Source organism: Phocoena sinus, chromosome 19, assembly GCF_008692025.1.
Source record: "Phocoena sinus isolate mPhoSin1 chromosome 19, mPhoSin1.pri, whole genome shotgun sequence".
Taxonomy (NCBI): domain Eukaryota; kingdom Metazoa; phylum Chordata; class Mammalia; order Artiodactyla; family Phocoenidae; genus Phocoena; species Phocoena sinus.
Window position 1 is genome coordinate 13,027,158 of NC_045781.1, and position 24,549 is coordinate 13,051,706.

The window sequence follows — 24,549 nt, forward strand, 5'->3', positions numbered from 1 at the left end:
GGGGCAGGCCGGCCAGGACACAGCTGCAGCCCCTCCAGAGGGGCCGACGCAGCCCTGAGGAGCGGTGTGGGCCGGAGCTGCAGATTGGGAAATGGTGAAAGGGTCTTGAGAATCTGGGAGACCTGGTGGCATCCTTCATGGGCTCTACCCAAGCAAGCTGGATCTAGTTGAAGAGTTTTTTTTTTTTTTTTTTTAATAGTTGAAAAAATTAAATTGAAGAGATTTTAAAAAGAAGAAAGCCTTAATCTTAAAAAGTAAACACCCGCCTTTCTTTAAGGTTGGAAAATGAAACCTCAAAAGTGAGTCATTTCCCCACTCCCCTTGAAAACAAGTTTTTTTTTCCATAAGGAAAATTCTATTTGTATATGTGTCTTAACAGAAAATGCTTTGTACTGTAAGATGTTCTCATATCACATGCAGGGTAACCTCATTATCTTTAGTCTTACACAGTATCTTGTGTGGATATGTCATAATTCACTTTGTCCTGAAGGTAATTTCCAATTTGCTACTGCAAACAGTACTACTATGCATCTTCGTACAGATGTTACCCAACTTCCTTGATACTGATCTGGAGGTAAATTCCTGGCAGTGGAATTGCTGGATTAAAGGATACGTTCGGTTGCAACTTGATAGATATTCCCCAGTCTTGGTGTGTGGGAACTTGTGCTTATGGTTGGGGCTGGGCCATACGGGTGGAGGGCAGACGATAACCTGAAAGGGAGCCGCCTTTAAGAAACTTGACTCATACTGGAGGGAAGAGAGGAGCAGGTCAAAAAGTCCAGTTCCTTGTGTGCGCTTGAAAAAACCCACTTTGCTAATTTCCTGTAGAGTTTTTAAACATTAACATCTACTGAAGTCAGGTGGCATTTATCAGAGTTTCATCAGGAAAAGCTTCAAACAACCTCTAGACAAGGAGAAACTACAGTCACCTTGCAGCTATAAAAATCTAGGATTATTTTAAGCTAATCAAGGGGGGTAAAAAGTAAATTTCCCCATTTTGTCTGCCAGCACCCAGTCTTCATCCCATGTTAGTAGTTATGAGTCTCCTAGATATTCTATGCATATATTGTTTTTTATGAAGATACAGCCATCTATAACTTTTTATAGCAACCTAACTGAATGTTCTACATCTTTAAATTTTTTTCTCTCACATCTTGGTATCTGCATAGTGGTTCCAGAGTTCTCCATTGTGTAGCTGACCAAACAGTTCTCTGTTTTCCAAAAGAGCCTTATCATCTGACACATTGCGAAGGCAAAGTAGGACTTACTTGGTGATCCTGTGGTTAAGACTCAACCCTTCCCCTGCAGGGGGCTCAGGTTTGATCCCTGGTCTAGGAAGTTCTGCCTGCATGCAGTGTGCAGTGCGGCCAAAAAGAAAAAAAAAAAAAGTCAAAGGGTTTCATTGGTGGCACAGTGGTTAAGAATCCACCTGCCAATGCAGGGGACACGGGTTCCAGCCCTGGTCCGGGAAGATCCCACATGCCCCAGAGCCACTAAGCCCGTGGGCCACAACTACTGAGCCTGCACTCTAGAGCCTGCAAGCCACAACTGCTGAAGCCCACGCGCCTAGAGCCTGTGCTGTGCAACAGGAGAAGCCACCGTAATGAGAAGCCCGCACACCGCAACGAAGACCCAACACAGACAAAAAAATAAAAAAAAAAGCAAAGTATTCATTACAACCCCATTTGCCAGAGACAGAGACTTTGAACTAGTGACTTCTCCCCAGCTGGTTTCCTCTGCATACAACATAAAATAGTACAACCCCACGGTGGTGTGGCAATTCAGATTATACAGTCAGCGCTTAATGTTGGTGGGCCTATATTCCCATTCCCGTACATGGATAAATTCAGTAGTAACTTTTTTTCTTTTATTTTTTAATATGTATTATTTTTTAATTTATTTTGGGCTGCATTGGGTCTTCGTTGCTGCTTGCGGGCTTTCTCTAGTTGCGGCCAGTAGGCTTCTCATTGCAGTGGCTTCTCTTGTTGCAGAGCACTGGCTCTAGGCGCGCAGGCTTCAGTAGCTGTGGCTCGCTGGCTCTAGAGCGCAGGCTCAGTAGTTGTGGCCCATGGGCTTAGTTGCTCCGCGGCATGTGGGATCTTCCCGGACCAGGGCTAGAACCCACGTCCCTCGCATTGGCAGGAGGATTCTTAACCACTGTGCCACTAGGGAAAACCCCCGGTGGTTTTTTTTTGTTGTTAATATGGTACAAATGCATGATTGCAAACTTGCAGAGCTGCAGTTATTCTGCCATTATGCCCTTAGACATTCATTTGTCTTCAATTTCTCCACCATTATGAAACAGCTGTGGTGAATTCTGTACAGAATGTCCAAGAGCAGCGTGAACCATTTTCTTAGTCCGGGTATCTACTGGTCCGAAGGTTCCATGACCGAATCACTCTAATGGCCGGCGAAGCTAGAAGGCTGTTTCCTGTTGCCCTTGGTAAAGATGGCGAAAAGAGGACCGTCACCGGGGTCAGGCTGCGGCCTCGATGCCCTTACCAAACATGGCGGCCTTTTGTGCCCGCCCCCTTAGCTTCCTCCTGTCGGTTTACTCCAGCGAATCAGTAACTATGGCGGCGGTCATCCCGGCTTCTCGGAGGCTCCGCAACTTGCTGACCTGTCGTGAGTCACCTCTTGACCTTTGGGGGTCCGTTGAGCTTTCGTGCTGTCATAGCGACAGTCGGACGGGGAGGCCTGTCCCGGGTCTCGCAGGGTCCGAGCCCCTTAATAAACTCAGGGGCCCATGTGCCCCCATCCAAACGGCGTGTGTCTTACAGTCGGGTCGCTGACGGCTCAGTGTTCCCAACCTGGAGTCAGTACCACGATCACGGGTCTGAAGTGGTCCTCATACTGAGGCCACTGATAAGTGCGCCCTAATCTTAAAGTCTGTATTTCCCTAAACCAAGGCCTCTAACAGGACTGTGTTCCCCAATCTAGTGTCACCGAGATGTGTGCCCTCTGCTCTTGAAGGTGCTGTGCCCCCAATCTGGGGTCATCAATGGCTCTCCCTTCCTTCATCTCCCCAGGATTGACAGCCCGCACCAACCTGGGGCTCAGCCTTAACCTTCATCCCTTGAGCTCCTTTGCGCAAGATGAGCCCTCCAAAGCAGCGCCCGAGGAAGCCCCAGGCCACAGCTATGAGTCCCTTCGGGTGACATCTGCCCAGAAGCACATCCTGCATGTGCAGCTAAACCGGCCGGAGAAGAGAAACGCCATGAACAAGGCCTTCTGGAGGTCCGGCCTGCAGATTCTGGAGGCCTGCCTGCAGGAGGAGGCAGGGGCTAAGGGACTGGGCAGGGGTGGGCCTGAGGGCAGGGGATTCCTACGCCAGACATAGCCTTTCCCCCTTTCCCCCACAGCGAGATGGTGGTGTGCTTCAACAAGATCGCAGAAGATGCAGACTGTCGTGCTGTGGTGATCTCTGGCGCAGGAAAAATGTTCACTTCAGGTACCAGGTGCTCTCCACACCCACCCCTGCCAGTCTCCCCTGCTCCTGGGAATAGAGTAATGCTTCATAATTAGTGTTTTAAGCAGCTTCTAACTTCCACTTTGATCATTTTCAAATACAGAAATTAGTCCATGGGACTTCCCTGGCGGTCCAGTGGTTAAGACTCCTCACTTCCACTCCAAGAGGCATGGGTTCATCCCTGGTCGGGGAACTAGGACCCTATATGCCGCACGGTGCAGCAAAAACAAAAGAAATGAAATTAGTCCAACAGAACATGACAGGATCATTGGCTCTAAAATCAGGGTTTTCATCCTGAGTCTGTGGCCTTGATCAAGGCCTTTAATCACCCAGAATCTGTTTTTTTTTTTAATGTCAGTAAAGCGTGTTGTAATAATTACACGCTTTCTGGAAATTCCCTGGCAGTCCAGTGGTTAGGACTCAGCACTTTCACTGCAGGGGCCCTGGTTCAATCCCTGGTCGGGGAACTAAGATCCTGCAAGCTGCGAGTGGCGTGGCCAAAAATAAAAAATTGCATGCTTTCGTGCAATTAATTACTCAGTCCACATGAACTGATTTCCAGTTACATGTCTGTTAGATCTTTTGATTGTCCCACAGGTCTTTTCTTCAGGTTGGATAATTTCCATTGACCAGATTCATCGACTCCTTTGTCACCTCTGTTCTGCTGTTAAGCCCATCCAATGATTTTTAAAAATTTCAGATACAGGCATACCTCAGAGATATTGTGGGTTCAGTTCTAGACTACCACAATAAAGCGAATATAGCAGTAAAGCAAGTCACATGAACTTTTTGGTTTCCCAGTGCATGTAAAAGTTACATTTACACTATATTGTAGTCTATTAAGTGTGCAGTAGCATTATGTCTAAAAAAAAAAAAAGTACAGGGGCTTCCCTGGTGGCGCAGTGGTTGAGAGTCCGCGTGCTGATGCAGGGGACACGGGTTCGTGCCCCGGTCCAGGAGGATCCCACGTGCCGTGGAGCGGCTGGGCTCATGAGCCATGGCCGCTGAGCCTGCGTGTCCGGAGTCTGTGCTCCGCAACGGGAGAGGCCACAACAGTGAGAGGCCCGCGTATTGCAAAAAAAAAAAAAGTACTTACCTTAATTAAAAGATAATTTATTGCTAAAAAATGCTAACCATTTGACAATGCAGGGTTGCTGGAAACCTTCAATGTGTAAAAAACACAGTATCTGTGAGACTTCCCTAGTGGTTCAGTGGTTAAAATTCACTGTTTCCAATGCAGGGATGCATGGGGCATGGGTTCGATACCTGGTCAGGGAACTAAGATCCCACATGCTGTGTGGTGCAGCCAAAAAAATCAAAAGGAAAAACAGTATCTGTGAAGCGCAGTAAAATGAGGTATGCCTGTATTGTACTTCACAATTCTCAAATTTCCATTTGGTTCTTTTTTATATTTTCCATTTCTCTGCTAAAGTTTCATATCTTTTTGTTTGTCACAATCATATTTTTTAAAAATATTTATTTGTTTATCTTTGGCTGCATCGGTTCTTAGTTGCTCACTCGGGATCTTCATTGCCACGTGTGGACTTCTCTCTGCTTGTGGCCCATGTGCTCAGTAGTTGTGGCGTTCAGGTTTAGTTGCCCCTCGGCATGTGGGATCTTAGTTCCCCAACCAGGGGTCAAACGTGAGTCCCCTGTATTGAAAGGCAGATGCTTAACCACTGGACCACCAGGGATGTCCCACAACCATATTTTTCTTTGCATCATTGACCGTAGTTACAATGGCTGTTTTAAAATCCTTGTCTCCTAATTCCAACATCTGGGTCGCCTTGGCGTCAATCTCTGTTTCTTATCTTTTCTCTTGAAAAAAAATGGGTCTCATTTTCCTGTTTCTTTGTTTTCAGAGTAAGGTTAGATTGTATCCTGGATATTGGACTATGGGAGAAAATGATGTTGAAATTCAGGATCCTATTACATAATTCCAGAGTGTTGAGTTTCCTGTTTTAGCAGCTGAGTTGGAGTCAGTGTTTTAAATCTCTTTGCTGGGCTGCCCGCCTGCTTTATGGGTCAACAAGAGATCTGGGCAGAGCTTATACACAGAACCTGGGGCTCCCCTCTCTGGCTCTCTGCTTTCTGGAATTTCCCCCCCTCACTTTCTATCAGCTGAGGTCACCCTGGGCTCTGTCCTTTGGTTCTTCAAGCACAACTTCAGCCTGCCCGCAGGTTAACTTTTTTAAAAACAGGTAACTTGGCCAGTCACTTCTTCCAGAGTCTGCCTGGTGCCTTCAGGTAATTGGATCTTGTCCAACAAGGGCACATAGTTGGCACCTGTAGGAGGGTCCATACCGGAAGTGGAGGGTCACATACACTGATTTCTGCACAGGGCCCAGCCTAATGTTGGGGTCCCAGTGGTGACTGAGGCAGCCCCAGGCCCTGCCCTCATGGACTTCCCAATTCAGTAAAGACAGACAGTAAAACAATGTATTTCTTTCTTTTTTTTTTTTAATTTGCTTTAAAATATTTTATTGGAATTCTTTTGATAAGACCAAGTAAAGGCCACCTAAACGATTTTGGCCCCCAAATTTCTAGGCAGTCCCCTCGCCCCACCCCGGGAGGTTGACAGCTGCTCACACAGGTTAAGGCAGGAAAGATGTGAAGTTCCGAGGGTCTGTCCAACACCAGGTAGAGGACACCCTTTGTGTCAGCAAAATTCACAGTACCCAGGTAGAAGGTGCGCTGCTCTCCACTTCTTATCACAGCCTGTTAATGAAGTGGCAGGAACCATTACCGGGGCATCCCAGCTATCCCAACAGCACTTCTTCAAGAGGAGAATTCCAAACCTTAGGCCTTCAGTCACCAGGCTAGCCCTGAATCTCTGTGAAGGGACACTGCCCTGGCTGGGCTTCCAAAAGCTCTCCTGCTTTATTCAAGAATAACACAACAGTGGACGTCTTAAACACCCTCGAGGCGCTCAGGAGCCTCCTTCAAGAATCAGGGGCCTGGGGCTTCCCTGGTGGCGCAGTGGTTGAGAGTCCGCCTGCCGATGCAGGGGACACGGGTTCGTGCCCCTGGTCCGGGAGGATCCCACATGCCGCGGAGCGGCTGGGCCTGTGAGCCATGGCTGCTGAGCCTGCGCATCCGGAGCCTGGGCTCCGCAACAGGAGAAGCCACAGCAGTGAGAGGCCCGCGTACTGCAAAAAACAAAACAAAACAAAAAAAGAATCAGGGGCCTGGGAAGAAGCCAATGAGTCAGCAGAAGCCAGGGCGACTCCAGACGAGTGCCCCCTGCCCTGAGCTGGGTCAGTTCCAAGCAGTGACATCACAGAGACATCAGACGCTCTAGTCTGTAATGACAGTTCATCCTGCTCAGACAATGTATTTGTTTCGTCTGTTAACATCTCCGCACGTCGTGTCCGTTGTTTTCTTTCTACCACTCTCTCTGTTCTCCTTCATTCCTTTGTTCATCCATTCAGCATTCCAGTGCCAGCCCCCTTCCTGGGTGCCGCGGACCTAGAAACAGAAAGCAGCCCGTGTTTCTGAGCCCTTTCCCTCATGGAGTGCAGGATGAGGGTTCATGTGTAGCCGTGCCAGGCTTGGGGTCCTCATCTTTCAGCTCACAGCTGATTGTGGCCGTCTCGTCCCATTTTCAATCTGAAGGCCAGAAAGAAGAAACTCAACTTAATTAGCAGTTTCAATGATAGAATGAAACTACTAATTTAAAAAAAAAAGAAAAAAAGAACTAGCCCACACTTATTTACATTTGCGGAGTGTCTCTGAGCACCTTACACGTATTAATTCTCACCACGACCCTATGAGACAGGCTCAGTCCCCATCGCCATTTGATAGGTAAGGAAACTGAGACCCAGAGAGAGGAAGAAACTTGCCCAGTTCTCACTGCTGGGATTTTTGAACATGGGCTGCCTTGCTGCAGAATCCTCGCTCTTCACGGCTAAGTGACTATGGCCCAGGTGTCTGACAGGCTGGTTCAAAGTATGCCTAGCTGGAGGAGCCCGCCACCTCCCACCCCTGCCAGCCGCACACACCTTCACCTCTCTGTGGTCTCATCTGAAGAAAAGAGAGATGCTGTGAGCCCCCACCTCATCAGGTTGCCGTGAGGATGAAACGAGTTAATAGGCACAAAACATTAATTCATGTGGAACTTTTATTAATGTAGCTGCTATTATTTTTTTTTTAAATAAATTTATTTATTTTAGGCTGCATTGGGTCTTCGTTGCTGCGCACGGGCTTTCTCTAGTTGCAGCGAGCAGGGGCTACTCTTCGTTGCGGTGTGCAGGCTTCTCGTTGCGGTGGCTTCTCTTGTTGCAGAGAACGGGCTCTAGGCGCGCAGGCTTCAGTAGTTGTGGCACACAGGCTCGGTAGTTGCGGCTCGCGGGCTCTAGAGCGCAGGCTCAGTAGTTACGGCTCACGGGCTTAGTTGTTCCGCGGCATGTGGGATCTTCCCGGACCAGGGCTCAAACCTGTGTCCCCTGCATTGGCAGGCAGGTTCTTAACCACTGGCGCCACCAGGGAAGTCCCCGTAGCTGTTATTATTGATGATTATAAATAACTTAATTGTGATGATGAAGGAGATCTGAAACACTGAGGTTCCCAGGGAACGAGATAGGGGACCTCTCCGGAATGACTTCTGACTCTGGAGGGGGACACCTTGTACCGTGGTCTGGGGCCGTTTATTCCAAGGGGTTGCAGACACCCGCATCTGCAGATCCAGGTAGGGCAGATAAACCAGCAAAAACAGCGGGAGGAGGTATGGCCAGGTGCCAAGATGGGCTTGTTCTGGGGGTAAGCGTGGCTCCCACTGAGTCCTACAAGCTGTGCAGGCCTAGTGGGAAGCTGGCAGATGTCTGCAGGCTGATGCAGGCGGTTCTGGCCTCGGCTGAGACGGAGTATATAATAATAGTAACTGTTGTGATGCCATTACGTGCCAGGCATTGCTCAAAGCGCCTCTGGGCTCTGTCACTTGAATCCTTGCAGCCCCATCAGCTCTCGGGAGGATTTTAGGCTCATTTTACAGAGCAGAAACCCAAAACCCAAAGGATGGAGTGACCTGGCCAGGGTCACACAGAGGAGTTCTGTCTTACCCATATTTAACTTGCACAAATTCAGCTGTATCCTGAGTCAACACTCCTGTGTTCTCGTTCATTTAAATAAGCCTGTGCAGGCACCAGAGAGTCGGGGGTGGCTGAAGGTGGGAGTGATTTTTCAGGTTTGTCAAATAGCATTGTTCAGAGGACAGGCAAAAGGATGCGAATGATTCACCTCCGGAAGAAGAAAATTCTGCTCAGAACCACCCCGTAACTCCACCTCACTCAGAGTCAAAGCCAAAGTCCTCCTCTTAGCCCACAAGGCCCCACAGAGTCTGCCTCTGTCACCTCTCTGACGTTGGCTTTTCCTGCTTTCCCCCTTGCTCACTCCACTACGCTGGCCTCAGTGGTCCTCCACACAGACACCGGGGGCATTCCTACCGCAGGACCTTTGCACTGGCTGTTCCTGACGTGTAGAACTCTCTTATCCCTACAGCTCCCTCCCTTGTGGTCCTTCAGATCTTTATTCATATGTCACTTTTTCAGTTAAGAGGGTCCCTGACCACCCTACTTAATACTGCAAGAGCCCTCACTGTGCACACACACGCACGCACACACACACACACACACACACACACACACTCCATTCCACTCCCCTCCTTTAATTTTCTTTTAGTACTTACTGCCACCTGACAAAATGTATCTTCTTACCTGTTTGTTTCCCATAGAAGGGCAGCTCCATGGGGGCAGAGATTGTTGTCTGTCTTGTTCACTTATTGAGCACCTGCTGTGTGCTAGGCCCTGGTAGGCACTGGGGATACAGCGGTGGGCAAAAAGCCAAACTCCTTGGGGGTGGGGAGGTGGGGAAGACAAACTCCTCCGCTCATGGAGCTCACATCCTGGAAAGGGAGACAGGCACTAAAGGAGATAAGCATACAGTTATGTGGTAACAAGAAGGCAGTGCGGGAGATATGGCCGAGAAAGGAGGTGAAAGGTGACAGGCTGCAGTTTAGCCAGGGTGCCCAGAGGAGGCCTCTCTGAGGAGGTGGCCTTTGAACTGTGGCCTGATCGCTGGGGAAGGGCTGTTCTAGGCAGAGGGAGGAGCAGGCACAGAGGCCCTAGGAAGCGAACGTGTTGTCGGAACGGCTGATGGAGGCCCGCGTGCCCAGTGGCATATGCTGGAGGTGGTGCCTGTGCAGGGCTGGTAAGGTCTTGGCAGAAGACCTGGCATTTCATTCTAAGTAGGAGGGATGGGGGGCGTCGGGGAGAAGAGAGGGCCCTGAGGTGATCACAAGTGCCCTCTGGCCGCATGTGGGGAACAGACTGTGGCGGCAGGTCAGTGGAGGAAAGGTCAGACTTGGGATTGTCTTAAAGTTGGAGCCACAAAAATGTCTCCATTTCCGAGCTTCCTGTCTCAGGAAACATCACCACCTTTGACGCAGTTGCTCGTGCCCAAAACCTTGACCTCCAGGCCATCTGGCATCACAGCGAAAAGCACGGCCCCTGGAGCCAGCTGCATAGTTCTGGGCTTGAAATTGCAGTTCCACTGTTCACAAGCCAGTGTGACCTTGGGCGTGTGATTTAAGCTCCCCGTGCCTCAGTTTCTCCCCCAGGAAAATGGCAGTAGTAATAGGACCTACCTCAGAGGGTCATTGTGAGGCTAAAGTGAGCAAAGACTCGATATACGTTAGCTTGCCTTGTCTTCACACCCCAAAGGCAGTCCCTCCTGTGTGAGTTGCTGCCTCCACTGTGGTGGTTTGCGTGGCCTCTGAACTCTAGCCAGGGCGACGGGTTGGGCCTGGGCGGCTAGGTGAGCCTCCCCAGATCTCCCCACCAGGTATCGACTTCGTGGACATGGCTTCAGGCCTCCTTCAGCCCGCAGGAGACGACGTGGCCCGTATCAGCTGGCACCTCCATAGCCTCCTCAGCAGATACCAAGAGACCTTCAGCGTCATCGAGAAGGTGACCCTGGGAGGCTAGCAGGGCAACCCCCTTCCTGCCACTCCTGGACCAGCCTTGACCCTGCCCCTCCTGTCCCCTTCCAGTGCCCTAAGCCGGTGATTGGCGCCATCCATGGGGGCTGCATTGGTGCGGGTGAGTCTGCAGCCAGCCACCCAGATCTGTTGCCAGTTAGACTTTGGCCCAAGGTGCAACCCCACAGTCTGGGGGTGGGGGTGGGGGTAGGGAGCAGTCCTGTGGTTGTTTAGTGTCCCTGGCCTCTACTTCCCAGGAGTGGATCTTATCACTGCCTGTGACATCCGGTACTGTACCCAGGATGCTTCCTTCCAGGTGAAGGTGAGCCATTCTACCGAGCTTCTGCTTCCTTGGGCCCTGCTTAGAGCTGGGAAATGAGTGGCAGAGACAGGTCAGAGCAGGGGTAGAGCAGGGACAGAGCAAGCTAAGGGGGTGCGAGTGAGTCTAGACGGCTTCATGGAAGAGGTAGTTAGAACTGAACCTTAAAAAGTAACCCTTGGGACTTCCCTGGTGGTCCAATGGTTAAGACTCCACGCTTCCGAGGCAGGGGGCGCCTGTTTGATCCCTGGTCAGGGAACTAAGATCCCACGTGCCACAGGAGCAAAAAAAAAAAAAAGAAAAGAAAAGTAACACTTGGCCAGGGAGGAAGTCAAGGGTAGGCCATGCAGTCAGTGTGAGGTCAGGAGTGAGTCAAGTTGTCAGGGAGGGGTTGAGGCTGGGGGCGCTGCTTGGCGTCAGTGCTGGAGGGGGCGGGAGGCACGATGGAGCTCATGGTTGGAGGGGGGCAGGGCAGGGATAAGCACGGCTTCTGTCTGGAGATAGATGCAGCTGACCTCAAAGAATTGGGAGGGCAGAAGAATTGGAAGGTGGGCTGTATTCTAGACCGAAGGAACCTATATGGGCAAAAGTACGTGGATGGGAATGAAACGGGGTGTTTGGAATGGGAGTCTCTGAGGTGGGGGTGGGGTGGGACCTCTGCAGTAAATGCGGAATTTCATTGGCATTGAGGTTGCATGGGGGACAGTAGTGGGCAGAAACTAAGCACGGACAGGATTGCTCCCCCCAGGAGGTGGACCTAGGTTTGGCAGCGGATGTGGGAACCCTGCAGCGACTGCCCAGAGTCATCGGGAACCAGAGGTGGGTGAGAGGAGCCTGGGGGAGGGGACGGCAGGACATCTCCTAGACCTGGGATGACTGCCATCCCCGACACGCTCTGCCCTCTTGCAGCCTGGTCAACGAGCTGGCCTTCACTGCCCGCAAGATGATGGCTGACGAGGCCCTGGACTGTGGGCTGGTCAGGTAGGGGCTGAGGCCTGTGCTGGATAAGAGCTCAGGGGCAGCCAGACCTGGGTGGGGCTCTCTGGATCCCCGAGTACCTTAACTCATGGATTCCAAGTGGCCTCCTCTCTCTGGGTGGTCTGGAGTCTACTGCCCTGCTCTGATTGGTCCATTTCACTGTGGTATCTTCCATTTTCTACTGTGATTGGCCACTTGTTCATCCATGAGAGGGAGAGGAGAGCTCTTCTCAGACCGCCGACTGCAAATGCCTTTCATCCTCAGCCGGGTCTTCCCAGACAAGGAGGTCATGCTTGATGCGGCCTTCGCCCTGGCAGCCGAGATTTCCAGCAAGAGCCCCGTGGCGGTGCAGAGCACCAAGATCAACCTGCTCTACTCCCGCGACCATTCGGTGACAGACAGCCTCAACTTCATGGTGAGACTCTCCGTCCGACCAATCACATCCCTTCTCTGATCCCAGAGCAACCAATCAGGGCACAGCGGCCCCTTGCAGGCCTTGTCCTCTGACTGGTGCGCTGCTATCTCCTAGTTTTCATTGGTCCAATTAAAATCTTCCCGTATCCTTTCCATTCCCCGCCGCCGTCTTTATCCAGAAATCCTGGAACATGAGCATGCTGCAGACAGAGGATGTCGTTAAGTCTCTCCAGGCCTTAATGGAGAAGAAGGAACTGAAGACCATCACCTTCTCCAAGCTCTGAGAGGCTCTTCATCCCAGGTCCTGGCCCAGGGTCTAGCTTTGTCCCGTCTCATGACTGCGCTTCCTCATTCACAGAGAGGGAGGATTAGTGAAGATGGTCCCCCTCGCTGTCTTCTTTGCCAGTCTCCCTGTTTATAACTTTATGACACAGCTTTACTCCTGCCTTGTCTTCGCCCCACGAACAATAAAGCAATATAAAGAACCCGGTGTCCTTATTGGAGAGAGAGGCGAGGCAGAAAGGGGGTTAACATTATGATCCTGGGGGCTCCAAAGACCACGGTTGTGCTGAAAGTTGGGGACAGAGATATGACCAATGGGCATGGAAGCCATGCAGGTGATGACCATTCAGAGTGGCAGTGGGCAGGCCAGGGCTGGTAGCAAGTCATGTGAAAGGCCACAGACAGTCTTCCTGCCTGCCCCAGGCTTGAGGGCGGCATTTCCCCTGCCTGGCCCCCACTCACTACACAGCATAGTAGGTTCCGGTGCTGGAGTCTGGCTAGGGTTCTGCTGCTACCCAGTCTTGGGCCAACTGCCTCACTTCTCTAAGCTCTGAGTTCTCTTTTCCATATATAATCCCAACCTCCTGGAGAATTCCCTGGCGGTCCAGTGCTTAGGGCTTTCACTGCAGTGGCCCGGGTTCAATCCCCTGTGGGGGAACGAAGATCCCGCAAGCTGCGTGGCGTGGCCAAAAAAAAAATAAATAAATAAACCAACGTCCTGGATTTACGTTTGGAGTGAGGGCAAGAGACCAAGCATTAATTTACAAGGTATTATTTTCCTTTTTTTCTTTTTTTTTGGCCGCGCCGTGCGGCTTGCGGGAGATTTGTGGGATCTTAGTTCCCCTGACCAGGGATGGAACCCAGCGCCACGGCAGTGAAAGCACGGAGTCCTAACCACTGGACCACCAGGGAAGTCCCCAAGCATTAATTTAGTGTCTCCTATATGCCACGTCCTGTTATGAATATTTATTAACTTAGTAATTCCTTTCAAGGACCCTATGAGGTTAATACTATTAATATTCCCTATTTAACAGATGGGCAAATGGGCAAATTGAGGTTAAAGCACTGACACAAGATCAAACAGCGAAGAAGTGGCAAAGGAAGGAGTTTAACCCAGAACCTCAGGCTTCAGAAGTCAGTGGTCTAAACCACTACATATACAACATAACGTACATACTAGAGGCATGCAGCAATAAACTGAGGTCCTTGAACAGTTCCTGGGAGTATCAAGAGTGCCCAGTTCCTCCTTGCTTTTTCACTTGTTTCCGTTGTCCATCTGTCCTGGGCCACTCCTTTTAGCCTTACCCTGCCCAACCCTCCTGGCCTCACCCTCCCTCCGACAGCAAAGGGTCAGCCAGGTTTTTATGGGCTCTGATAAGGCCCTTGAAGGGCCAAAGTTCGCCAGCACTTCCTCTTTGCAGAAGGGCCTAGAGGAGGCGGTCCTGAGCTGAGTACCCCAGGCCTGGCCCAGAAGATCTGGGTTCTGGCTGGTTACCAGTGAGGCTGGTAAGAGAAGGGAGACTGGGGGTGCCCTGGAAGTTGGTGGACCCTGCCCTGCCAGCCACTCCCTTATCCTCAGGTATAAGAGCCACCCACCAGCCGCTATCTGCCGCCATTCCCTACTCCTGCAGCTCTTCTCACCGTAGAAGCCACCAGCCCAGCCTCTCAAGATGGCCTTTGTTCCTGCACCAGGCTACCAGCCCACCTACAACCCGGTGAGATACCCTAGTCCCTGGCTTAGCTCCACCCTGACCTCCACGCACCAATTTACCCTCACCCTGATCCTCAGAGGCAGCCACCCGGGCGTTGTGGGTCTGATTTACCCAGTACTGACCCTGGGGCTTGACTTACTCCCACCCTGATAGACTATTTACATCCATCTCCAGCTCTCAGCCTTCTTCATCTTCACGCTGATCCCTCACCCCTTGGTTTCCTCTCCCTTGCTTAAGGGAGGGGGGCTGGAGGGGCTTCTGACTGAGTAGTAAGGGCTGCAATAGGCAGATGACCTTTGAGGCCCCTCACCTGGCCCCTTCTGCAGACGCTGCCCTACCACAGGCCCATCCCAGGCAGTCTCAGAGTTGGAATGTCCATTTACATCCAAGGAGTGGCTAGCGAGCATATGAAGAGGTAAGACCCTCCCCCATGCCAGGCTAGGCTGGGAGGGGGCTACAAACAGGGGGCTTCCAGCCCAGGTGCAGGAGGCCTATTTCCCTTCCTCCCCACCGCTGAGAGGAGGGCTCTATGCCACTGCACCTGATGGCCAAAGAACAGCTCTGGTCTGGGGCGTCCAGGGCTTGGTGATCGGATCAGGAGGGGGGCTGGGAGGTGTTAGGGAGACGCACCATGACAGGTGGCCCCAGAGTTGGGACACTGGATTGGAATTGTTGGGTATGACAGCATGAATTAAGATCACAGTCTCAGAGCTGGTCCACCTGAGTTCATGTCCCAGCTCTGTCACTTACCAAACGTGTGACTGGGAAAGCTCTGTGTGCTTTATCTATAAAATGGGTTTTGAGGATTCAATATGTAAAACATATAGAGTCGTATATTCAGCACTACAACAACTCTTTTAGCTTCTTGTTTTCTTTAATTTTTTAGATTTATTTTTGGCAGCGTTGGGTCTTCATTCCATGCGGGCTTTCTTTAGTTGAGGCGAGTGGTGGCGGGAGGGCTACTCTTTGTTGCGGTGCGCGGGCTTCTCACTGCGGTGGCTTCTCTTGTTGTGGAGCACGGGCTCTAGGTTTGTGGGCTTCAGTAGTTGTGGTATGTGGGCTCAGTAGTTGTGGTGCACGGGCTTAGTTGCTCCACGGCATGTGGGATCTTCCCGGACCAGGGTTCAAACCTGTGTCCTCTGCATTGGCAGGCGGATTCTTAACCACTGCGCCACCAGGGAAGTCCACTTAGCTTTTTTTATGGTTTTAAAATTGTGATGATAAAATAAAAATGGTGATGATAATTGAATGATGTCATAGGACTGTTGTTTCTTTGTTCATTGTTTCTATGTCCACCGAGTACCCACTCTGTGCCTAGGCGCTGGGGACAGAGCATCCAACAGGACAAAGATCCCTGTCCTCGTGGAGCTGACATCCTAGTAGAGGAGACAGATAAATAAGTCAGATATATAATAAGTCAGATGGCAATAAATGCTATGGAGACAAATGAGGAGGGAAGGGAGATGGGGAGCAGATGTGGGGTAGGGGTTGTGTGGCATTGTCCCTTTAAATAAGGTGGCCAGGGAAAGGTTCCTGGGAAGGGAATTTTTCAGCAAAGACCTGAAGGAGGTGAGGGAGGGAGCCTGGGGTGTATCTGAGGGAAGAGCATTCCAAGCAGAAAGAACAGCCTGTGCAAAGGTCCTGAGGCAGGTGTGTACCTGCCCCCTTGGAATAATTTGGGGGCTGCTGGTGTGAAGGGAGCTGTGGAAGGTGCTCCGATTTGGGTTTTCACGGGGTCCCTCTGGCTGCGTGTGGAGAATGACCTTCAGAAGCCAGGGAGGGGGCAGGGAGACCTGAGCCGATACAGACTGGGCTGGGGTAAATGCAGGAGTCCCAGTAGCAGTCTTATTTGAAGCTGGGTCAGGGAAGGGAGTGAGCAAAGGGGTAGCGGTGGGAATCTGCCCCTTGGAGTGCAGGGGCACGATCTCCCCCTCCAGTCTTGGGTCAATAGTGCGCTGGAATGGGCGGCCAGGGGAACAGCCCTTCGTGTCCCACCAGGTTCTTCGTGAACTTCGAGGTGGGCCAGGGCCCAGAGGCAGACGTCGCCTTCCACTTCAATCCCCGCTTTGACGGCTGGGATAAGGTGGTCTTAAACACGAGGCATAATGGCAACTGGGGCAAGGAGGAGAAGAAAAGGAGCATGCCCTTCAGCAAGGGTGCCGCCTTCGAGCTGGTGTTCATGGTCTTGGCCGAGCACTACAAGGTCGGAGTCTCGAGGGCGAGGCATCCCCTCCCCACCCCTCCCTCCCTCCTTCCCTTCCTTCCTCCCTCCCTGCCTTTCTGCCTTCCCCTGATCCCTCCCTCTCTCCCTTTCTTTCTTCATTTTTCCTCTCTCCCTTCCGCCTCCCTCCTCCCTTCCTACCTCACTTTTCTTTTCCTCCTCTCCTGCCTCTCTTTTTCTCATTCCCATTCCTCCACCTCGGAGAGCCTTCTGATGTGTTTCATGCATAACATCTTGCTCCCGTGTTCTTGCGAGGTATGTATTTTGGCCCTTTCTTATCGGAAGTCTAAACACACACAGAAGCACAGAGTCCTGGGAAGCCCTCCTCTCCTTGGCCAGCACCGATAGCTGTCCACTCCAGGTTCATCTGCTCCTATCTCTACCTCCCACTTCCCCTCCGGTTATTTAGAAGCAAATCCCAGCTATCATATAATTTGATTCATAAATATGAATGGAGTTCTCTCCATCCCCTGCCTCCCCATAAATGACACACATCAGACACCCTGTGCACATCTGTCCCAGCCTGACCCACGGGAGAAGTCTTCTGGGAGGATGACCTACCTGGACGTTATCTGCCCTCATATAGACACCAGATATCTAACCTCATCACCAAGGTTAACATTAGGGCTTGAGCTCGGACAGACACGGGTTCAAGTCTGGGCTTTGCCTCTCCCCAGCATGTGACCTTGAACTGGTCACTCTACTACCTGGAACCTCTGCTTTCTTGAACAACAGGGACAGTGTTTTGTGCTCCCTCACGGAGCTGCTGAGCCAATCACCGTGTTGATGCCAGCAGGTAAAGTGCTTAGCGTGTAGGAAGCTCTCAGTCCTGGGGAGCTGGGTCTCGGCTGTGCCCATTGCTTAGCACTATAAATAGAACCGTGATGGCTTACAGTACTCTTGAGATGTGATGACAAGACAAGGCTCTACATGAGATTTCCACAGTGCCTCTGACATGCCTTCCCAACAGTCCCAGAGCGAGATCCCATTTTTACAGATGCAGAAACAAAGACTCAGAGAAGTGAGTGAACTTACCTAAGGTCCCACAGCCAAGACATGTCAGAGCTGGACCTGACACCCAATCATTTGGTACCAAAACCAGGACTCCAATTCAGTTATCTCCCAATCTCCATCCTCAGGCTAAATTCTCTATTCTCGTCTGCCCACCAATCTGTGAGCTGACTTTTGACCTCTGACCGGTGGACTCAAGATTCCTGACACTGAGGCTGTCCCAGCTCACCCTCAAAACTTGTGACCCCCAAGTTAAAAATCTCCCTGTTTCCTGCTTCCTGTTTTCTACCCTCCAGGGTCAGAGGTGCCACCTCTGACCTGACCCCTGCCCTCCAGGTGGTGGTAAATGGGGATCCCTTCTATGAGTTTGGGCACCGGATCCCGCTACAGATGGTCACCCACCTGCATGTGGATGGCGACCTGCAGCTTCAATCAATCAACTTCATCGGAGGCCAGCCCGCCCCAAACCAGGTGTGTGGTGTGTCCCCCTCTTGTTTGCTTGCTTTCTTCCTTAATTCACCCCTACATTCACTTATTTCCTGAGCACCTGCTCTGGGCCAGACCCTTTGCCAGGTGACGCCACAGACCCAGGGGCAACCAAGACAGTCTACTGGGAAGACAGATGTGTTACCAGATAGTAGTGGCCACAAGTCGTCAGTGCGGGGGTGGGGCACATACAGGAGGTCTGGAGAGTCTTTTTTCTTTTAAGGTATTGGCACCATTTTCTACACCATCATTTTATTTTATTTACTTATTTAATTATTTTGGCTGTGCCACGTGGCTTGCAGGATCCTAGTTCCCTGACCAGGGATTGAACCCTGGCCCTTGGCAGTGAAAGCGCAGAGTCCCAACCACTGGACGGCCAGGGAAGTCCCTGGAAAGTCTTAGAAAGGGCTTTCTGGAGGAGAAGGAGGTGTGTAAGCTGAGTCAGAAAGTGATGACAGGGAGGGACAAAAACCACAGGAGTAGCAAACATGTTTCTGAGAAGTTGCCTGACGTCATGAGTCAGCTGGGAAATTCACTGCCCATCACAGGGAGCTACCACTACACACCTGCCAGAAGGGCTGTAACGGGAAAGGCACATCATACCCGCGGCTGGTGAAGCCGTGGACTGGCCGACACTCCCATACCTCGGGAAATAACTGGGCAGCATCTACGGAAGCTGAACAGACACACACCGGTGACCGTGAAACCCCACTACCAGGTCCACGGTGAACAACTGGCTAAGACACAAGCACTAGAACCCCACAGCAACACTACTTGGAGAAGCCCAAACCTCAGAATGTCCTTCTGAGGCATGTCCTTCTGGCATGTCCTTCAGCTGAGGGCTCTACCCTTCCCAACCTGTAAGTCCCCCAGCTCCTCCAAGGGGAAAGTGCACTGGTGATCCTGAGCCCCATTCTACAGGCACGGAGTGCTTCAGTAACTTGCCCAAGATCATGGAGCTCGTAAGCGGCAGAGGCACGGATCAAACCACTCCTCTGCCTCCCTGATGAGGAAATGCTGGGAATGTCTTCATCCCTAAGGTGGCCTTGGGCCTATGGGTGTTCATTTTACTGTTGTGTTTCATCAATGTATTTTATTTTATTATTTATTTACTTACTTACTTATGGCCACACTGCATGGCTTACGGAATCTTAGTTCCCTGACCAGGGATCAAACCCTGGGCCCCCACAATGAGAGTGCCAAGTCCTAACCGCTGGACCGCCAGGGAATTCCCTCATCAATGTATTTTAAAAAGAAAAACAACATGGGAATTCCCTGGCGGTCCAGTGGTTAGGACTCCTCACTTTCACTGCTGAGGGCCCGGGTTCAATCCCTGATCAGGGAACTAAGATCCTGCAAAATGCTCAACGCGGCTAGAATAAAAAGAAAAACAACAATGAAGCAACTTTTAAAGGACCTTCAGGATAGCTGGCTTAAAGCGGAAGTCGAGGCAGAAATGAGTGCATCAGAAACAGAAAGAGTGAATAAAAATTGTTTGGCGGGGAAAGGAACCACTGGTGAGAAGGTGAGGACGAGAGAGGAACAGAGACAGCGAGTAAGAGGGGCTGAGAAACAGAAACAGAGTCACACACAGACTGAAAGAGCTGAGACAGGCAAGGGAGAGACAGGAACTTGGCTGGTTAAAGCACCCCTAGTTGCCCCAGGGGTGCGCATGTAGAGTGAGGGGCAAATCATGGTTGGAGACGAGGTGAGCAGGGTGTTGTGTGGGCCTGGGAGTGTGTAATGAGGGTGCACGCTTTATCGTGTGGCTCCTGGAGGGAGGAGAGGAGTGGATGAGTGTCCTGGGTCAGCAGAAAGCCAGGACAGAGGTGGGGACAGAAACAGAATTTACCAGCCTTGTCCTAAAGGAGTGGGCTGAGTTCGCTGTGCACTGGAGATCCCTAAACACGGCGAGTTCCTCTCCATGAATGAGCCATCTGGGTGCTACCCTTTGACCCCGAGTTCCCTTGGATGGTGGTGGTAGGCTGCCCTGGGGCGGGCATCCTTGACACTCTCCAGGCCCTAGTTTAGGGTCCCCCTCATTGCCTCCTTCTCCTTCTGTGCCCACAGATACCCATGCCTAATCCGACGTACCCAGTAAGTACCTGCTGGTGGGTGACGGACTTCCCCTTGAGGTGGGGTTCAGTGGCTGAGGAGGTCCTAAGGCAGCCAAAGGACCCCCAGCCTCTCTCCATTCATGCCTTCCGTCCATCTGTGTAGGGTCCCGGGCAGTGCTGCCAAGAGCCAAGTAACCTCCCTGTAAGTGGGGGGGTTGTGTGGCCATTTGGGGGTGGGTGGCAAGAACTGGAGGGTGGTCAGGGAGACTGGATCCCCAGTTGTACTAATCCAGCACCTAGAGCTACGCCTGCATGGAGTAGGTGGGCCTAATATTTGCCAAATATTATAGAATAACTCTTCCTCACTTCACAGAGCATGGAAGGACCCCCAACCTTCAACCCGGTAAGGTCTCTGGTGGGAATTTAGGGTTCTGTGGTGGGCAGTTTGTGGGGAAGCAGGAACTGGTGGTGGGTCGGGGGTCCTGAGCCATGGGGAACCCTGAGAAGGTAGGAAATAGTGTGGGCAGAGGGTGTTTGGGGCGGGAGGGGGTGGGGAGAGGGTGGAGTTGGTGGTCAGAGGGTGTGGAGGTTAGGGGTTTGGGACATTTCCCAGGACAAGTGAGAGCCCCTCTCTGAAAATTTATCCCTGCCTCTGGCTTCTGGGGACCTGAGAGATGATGGGACACCATGTTCTCTTCCCACAGCCTGTGCCATTTAATGGGAGACTGCAAGGGGGGCTTACAGCCCGAAGAACCATTATTGTCAAGGGCTACGTACCCCCCACAGCCAAGAGGTACAGAATCTAGATTGAGGTGTGAATCCTTGGTCCTCCTCATCCCTCAGTCCTAGGAGACTGAGCCCTCAGCCTCCTCCACTGGAGACCTGGGAATCCAGTCCCCAGTCCCCTCCTTCCTTGGGAAGCAAAGTGCTCCCCCACCTCCTCCCCACCCATCTTACTCCTACCTTTCTCTCTGCCCCCAGCTTTGTCATCAACTTCAAGGTGGGATCCTCAGGGGACCTGGCTCTGCACATTAACCCCCGGCTGAATGAGGGCAGTGTGGTTCGGAACAGCTTTCTGAATGGCTCGTGGGGAGCCGAGGAAAGGAAGGTCTCCTACAACCCGTTTGGTCCTGGACAGTTCTTTGATGTGAGTCTGGGGTCTCTTTCCCTGCTTCCCTCCAAAGCCTCTGTCCTGGCTCTGGCCTCATGCCCTCCCCTCTCTCTGCAGCTGTCCATTCGCTGTGGCATGGATCGCTTCAAGGTGTATGCCAACGGCCAGCACCTCTTCGACTTCTCCCATCGCCTTTCGGCCTTCCAGAGGGTGGACATGGTGGAGATCCAGGGTGATGTCACCTTGTCCTATGTCCAGATCTGATCTATATCTGGGGCCATAACCCCTGGGAACACAGAGGAAGATCCTGTAGGACTCCTTTCTAAGCCCCTAATAAAATGTCTGAGGGCGTCTTGTGAGTGTACACGACCCCGTTCACCTCCCTCACTGTTCCTTCCTTCTTGGTTCAATCGTGCACTGTCCATTCAGCCATCCAATCATCTGCCCATCCATCCTCTCATCATAATAAATCTAGGGCTTTATGTGTATGAACCCATTCACTCCTCACAATGCCAGGAGGTAGGAACTATTATTATTTTCCATCTGTAAATGATGAAGAGACAGGCAAAGAAAAATAAAGCTGTTGCCCAAGGTCACAGAGTCCATAAATGGCAGAACTAGTATCCAAATCGAGGTGGTCTGGCTCCCAAGGCTACGTACTCAACCACTATACAGCCTGTTGTCCCACCCACCCTGCATCCATCCAACCAAAAGTCCATATACCCATTCAACATCCAACCATCTAGCCACTCACTAATCCATCTATCCGTCTGTTTGTCCAGCCATCTTTTCATCCATCCCTTCATCCATCCACCCATCCATTCATCCCTCCATCCATCTATCTCATCATCCATCAGTCTTTCCAAACATTCATCCGAGCATATGTTCATCCATCCATCTAAACATTCAATGATCCATCCACTCTACCTCTCCATTTTAGCTGTTTGTTCATCCATCCATCATCCAGCCGTTCACCCGTCCATCTGACCATCCATCCATTCAAACATCTAACTACTTATTAGTCCATATGTCTATTCACTCAGCCGTGCTTACATCCAGATTTCATTCATCCTTTCATCTCTTCACTCCCTCCATTTGTCCATGCAGTTCTCTGCCTTCCAGCACATCCATCCATCCATCCATTTGTCCATTTTTTATCTATCCAGTCATCCATTCTTCTCTTCATGATCTATTCCTCCGTCCATTTCCAATTATTTATCCATACATTTATCTCTTCATCTGTCCACTAACCATGTGTCATTCATTCAAACATCCTTTTATCATCATCTTTGTGTTGATTTAATAATGTGTTCATTTACTTACACTTTCATGCATCCATTTATTCACTCATTCATTCACTCACTCGCTTGTTCACATATCCAGTCATTTGTCACTGTCTATTGAATTACTCATTCAGTTTATTGTCTCATTCATTCACCTAGTGTAGTTCTTAAACAGTCCTACATTGCAATCCCCTGGGGAGCTTTTAAAAAATATTGATACCTGACCCCAACCCAGACCATCATTAGGTTAAACCACAAAAATGCCATTTTTGTAGGTTAAAAGTGGTTAAATATCAATAATTTCATATGTTCTAGTCTAGTAAGTCTGTAGTGGGTCCTGGGCATCAATATTTTCGTTGAGTTCTCCAAAAGATTCTATGGATTTGTCAAACATTGATCAAAGATGTTCTGGGGGCCCTCAGACCCTGGATGGATGCTGAGGAGGTCAGGAAGGGCGGAGGGCTGACCTGGGCAGCCTCCAGTCTGAGGCAGTCTTCTCCTTCTTCTGGGCTCCCTCCTCCCTTACTGAACAGTCACTGCCCAGGGATGGCTGTCAGGAGATACATCAGTCACGAGCCTAGAGGGGCACAGGAAGAGGGTCCCCCAAAGAGCTGGTGAGGTCATGTTTAGTTTTCTATCACTGCTGCAATATGTTTGAAGAAATAATGCCTGAAAACGTACCCAATCTTATGAAAGACATTCGTTTCTAGATCTGAGAAGCTCAATGAACTGCAAGTAGGATAAATACAAAGAGATCCATACCGAGACCCATCATAGTTAAACTGCTGGAAGAAAAAAAAAAAACAGAAAAATTTGAAAGCTATAAGTGAAAAAACAACGCATCATGTACAGGGGAAAGTAGTACGATTCACAGCTAAATTTTCATAGAAACAATGAAGGCCAGAAGGCAGTTGAATGATTTATTCAAAGTGCTAAACAAAAGAAAACTGTCAGTAATTCTATACTCAACAAAACTATATTTAACAACTGAAGGCAAATGTTAAGAAGAAAAAAAAAACAACAAAAAACTGAAGGCAAGGGCTTCCCTGGTGGCGCAGTGGTTGGGGGTCTGCCTGCCGATGCGGGGGACGCGGGTTTGTGCCCCCGTCCGGGAGGACCCCACATGCCGTGGAGTGGCTGGGCCCGTGGGCCATGGCCGCTGGGCCTGCGCGTCCGGAGTCTGTGCTCCGCAACGGGAGAGGCCGCAGCGGTGAGAGGCCCGCATAACGCAAAAACAAAAAACAAAACAAAAAACTGAAGGCAAAAGATATTCTGAGATAGAAGAAAACTGAGAATTCATTGCTAGCAGACCTCCCTGTAGGGAATACTAAAGGAAGTCCTTCACATTGAAAGAAAATAACATCAAATCCACAGGAAGAAATAAAGAATCCTAGAAATTATGAATATGTGGATAAATATTTTTCAAAATTATATAAATAAAATTTACTTTTTTTTCTATTTTCTTTAAAACTGTGATGGAGTGAAAATTGTAACAGTATATTGTAGAGTGTATAACATATATGAATGTGATATATATAACAACAATAACCCAAAATAAGGTGGGAAATGGAGATATACTGGAGCAATGCTGCTATATTTTACTGGAATTAAATCTGTATTAACATAAAGTTGACTGTGATCATTTACAATGCATATTGTCATCCCTAGAGTGACCATTTAAAAACCAGCTTTCAAAATATACAGTTTAGGGCTTCCCTGGTGGCGCAGTGGTTGAGAGTCCACCAGCCGATGCAGGGGACGCGGGTTCGTGCCCCGGTCCGGGAAGCCCGTGAGCCATGGCCGCTGAGCCTGTGCGTCCGGAGCCTGTGCTCCGTGGCGGGAGAGGCCACAACGATGAGAGGCCTGCGTACCGCAAAAAAAAAAAAAAAAAAAATCAAAATATACAGTTAAATAAAACAACAACAACAGAGGAATTTAAATGGTATACTAAAAATTGTTTAACACAAAGGCAGGTAGTGAAGGACTAACAGAGTAAAAACAAATGGCAAAATGGCAGCCGTGAAGCCAACTATATCAATCACGACATCAAGTGTGAACGAAATAAACATTCCAACCAAAAGTCAGAGATCGGGGCTTCCCTGGTGGCAAAGTAGCTAAGAATCTGCCTGCCAATGCAGGGGACACGGGTTCGAGCCCCGGTCCGGGAAGATCCCACATGCCGCGGAGCAACTAAGCCCGTGCGCCACAACTACTGAACCTGTGCTCTAGAGCC

At 50.5% G+C, this 24,549-nt stretch overlaps 1 protein-coding gene across 5 annotated transcripts; it reads left to right on the forward strand.

The window, feature by feature from the left end:
* Positions 1 to 2,517: 2,517 nt before the first annotated feature.
* Positions 2,518 to 21,416, forward strand: LOC116744211 (galectin-4-like). 5 transcript variants are annotated; one of them, XM_032613639.1, is made up of 19 exons: positions 2,518 to 2,625; positions 3,030 to 3,237; positions 3,363 to 3,451; positions 10,307 to 10,431; positions 10,515 to 10,563; positions 10,700 to 10,764; positions 11,510 to 11,580; positions 11,671 to 11,742; positions 12,004 to 12,154; positions 12,333 to 14,150; positions 14,474 to 14,562; positions 16,146 to 16,350; positions 17,716 to 17,850; positions 19,936 to 19,962; positions 20,086 to 20,124; positions 20,296 to 20,325; positions 20,627 to 20,715; positions 20,904 to 21,069; positions 21,151 to 21,416. In XM_032613639.1, the coding sequence occupies exons 1-10, from the start codon at positions 2,574 to 2,576 to the stop codon at positions 12,435 to 12,437; spliced, it is 987 nt and encodes a 328-aa protein (XP_032469530.1). In that variant the 5' UTR covers positions 2,518 to 2,573; the 3' UTR covers positions 12,438 to 14,150; positions 14,474 to 14,562; positions 16,146 to 16,350; positions 17,716 to 17,850; positions 19,936 to 19,962; positions 20,086 to 20,124; positions 20,296 to 20,325; positions 20,627 to 20,715; positions 20,904 to 21,069; positions 21,151 to 21,416. The 5 variants fall into 5 exon arrangements, with proteins under 5 accessions (XP_032469530.1, XP_032469529.1, XP_032469533.1 ...); XM_032613641.1 differs by lacking the exons at positions 2,518 to 2,625; positions 3,030 to 3,237; positions 3,363 to 3,451; ... (4 more) ...; positions 11,671 to 11,742; positions 12,004 to 12,154 and having other exon boundaries at positions 12,441 to 13,941; positions 14,067 to 14,150; XM_032613638.1 differs by lacking the exons at positions 14,474 to 14,562; positions 16,146 to 16,350; positions 17,716 to 17,850; ... (4 more) ...; positions 20,904 to 21,069; positions 21,151 to 21,416 and having other exon boundaries at positions 11,950 to 12,154; positions 12,333 to 12,638.
* Positions 21,417 to 24,549: the final 3,133 nt, after the last annotated feature.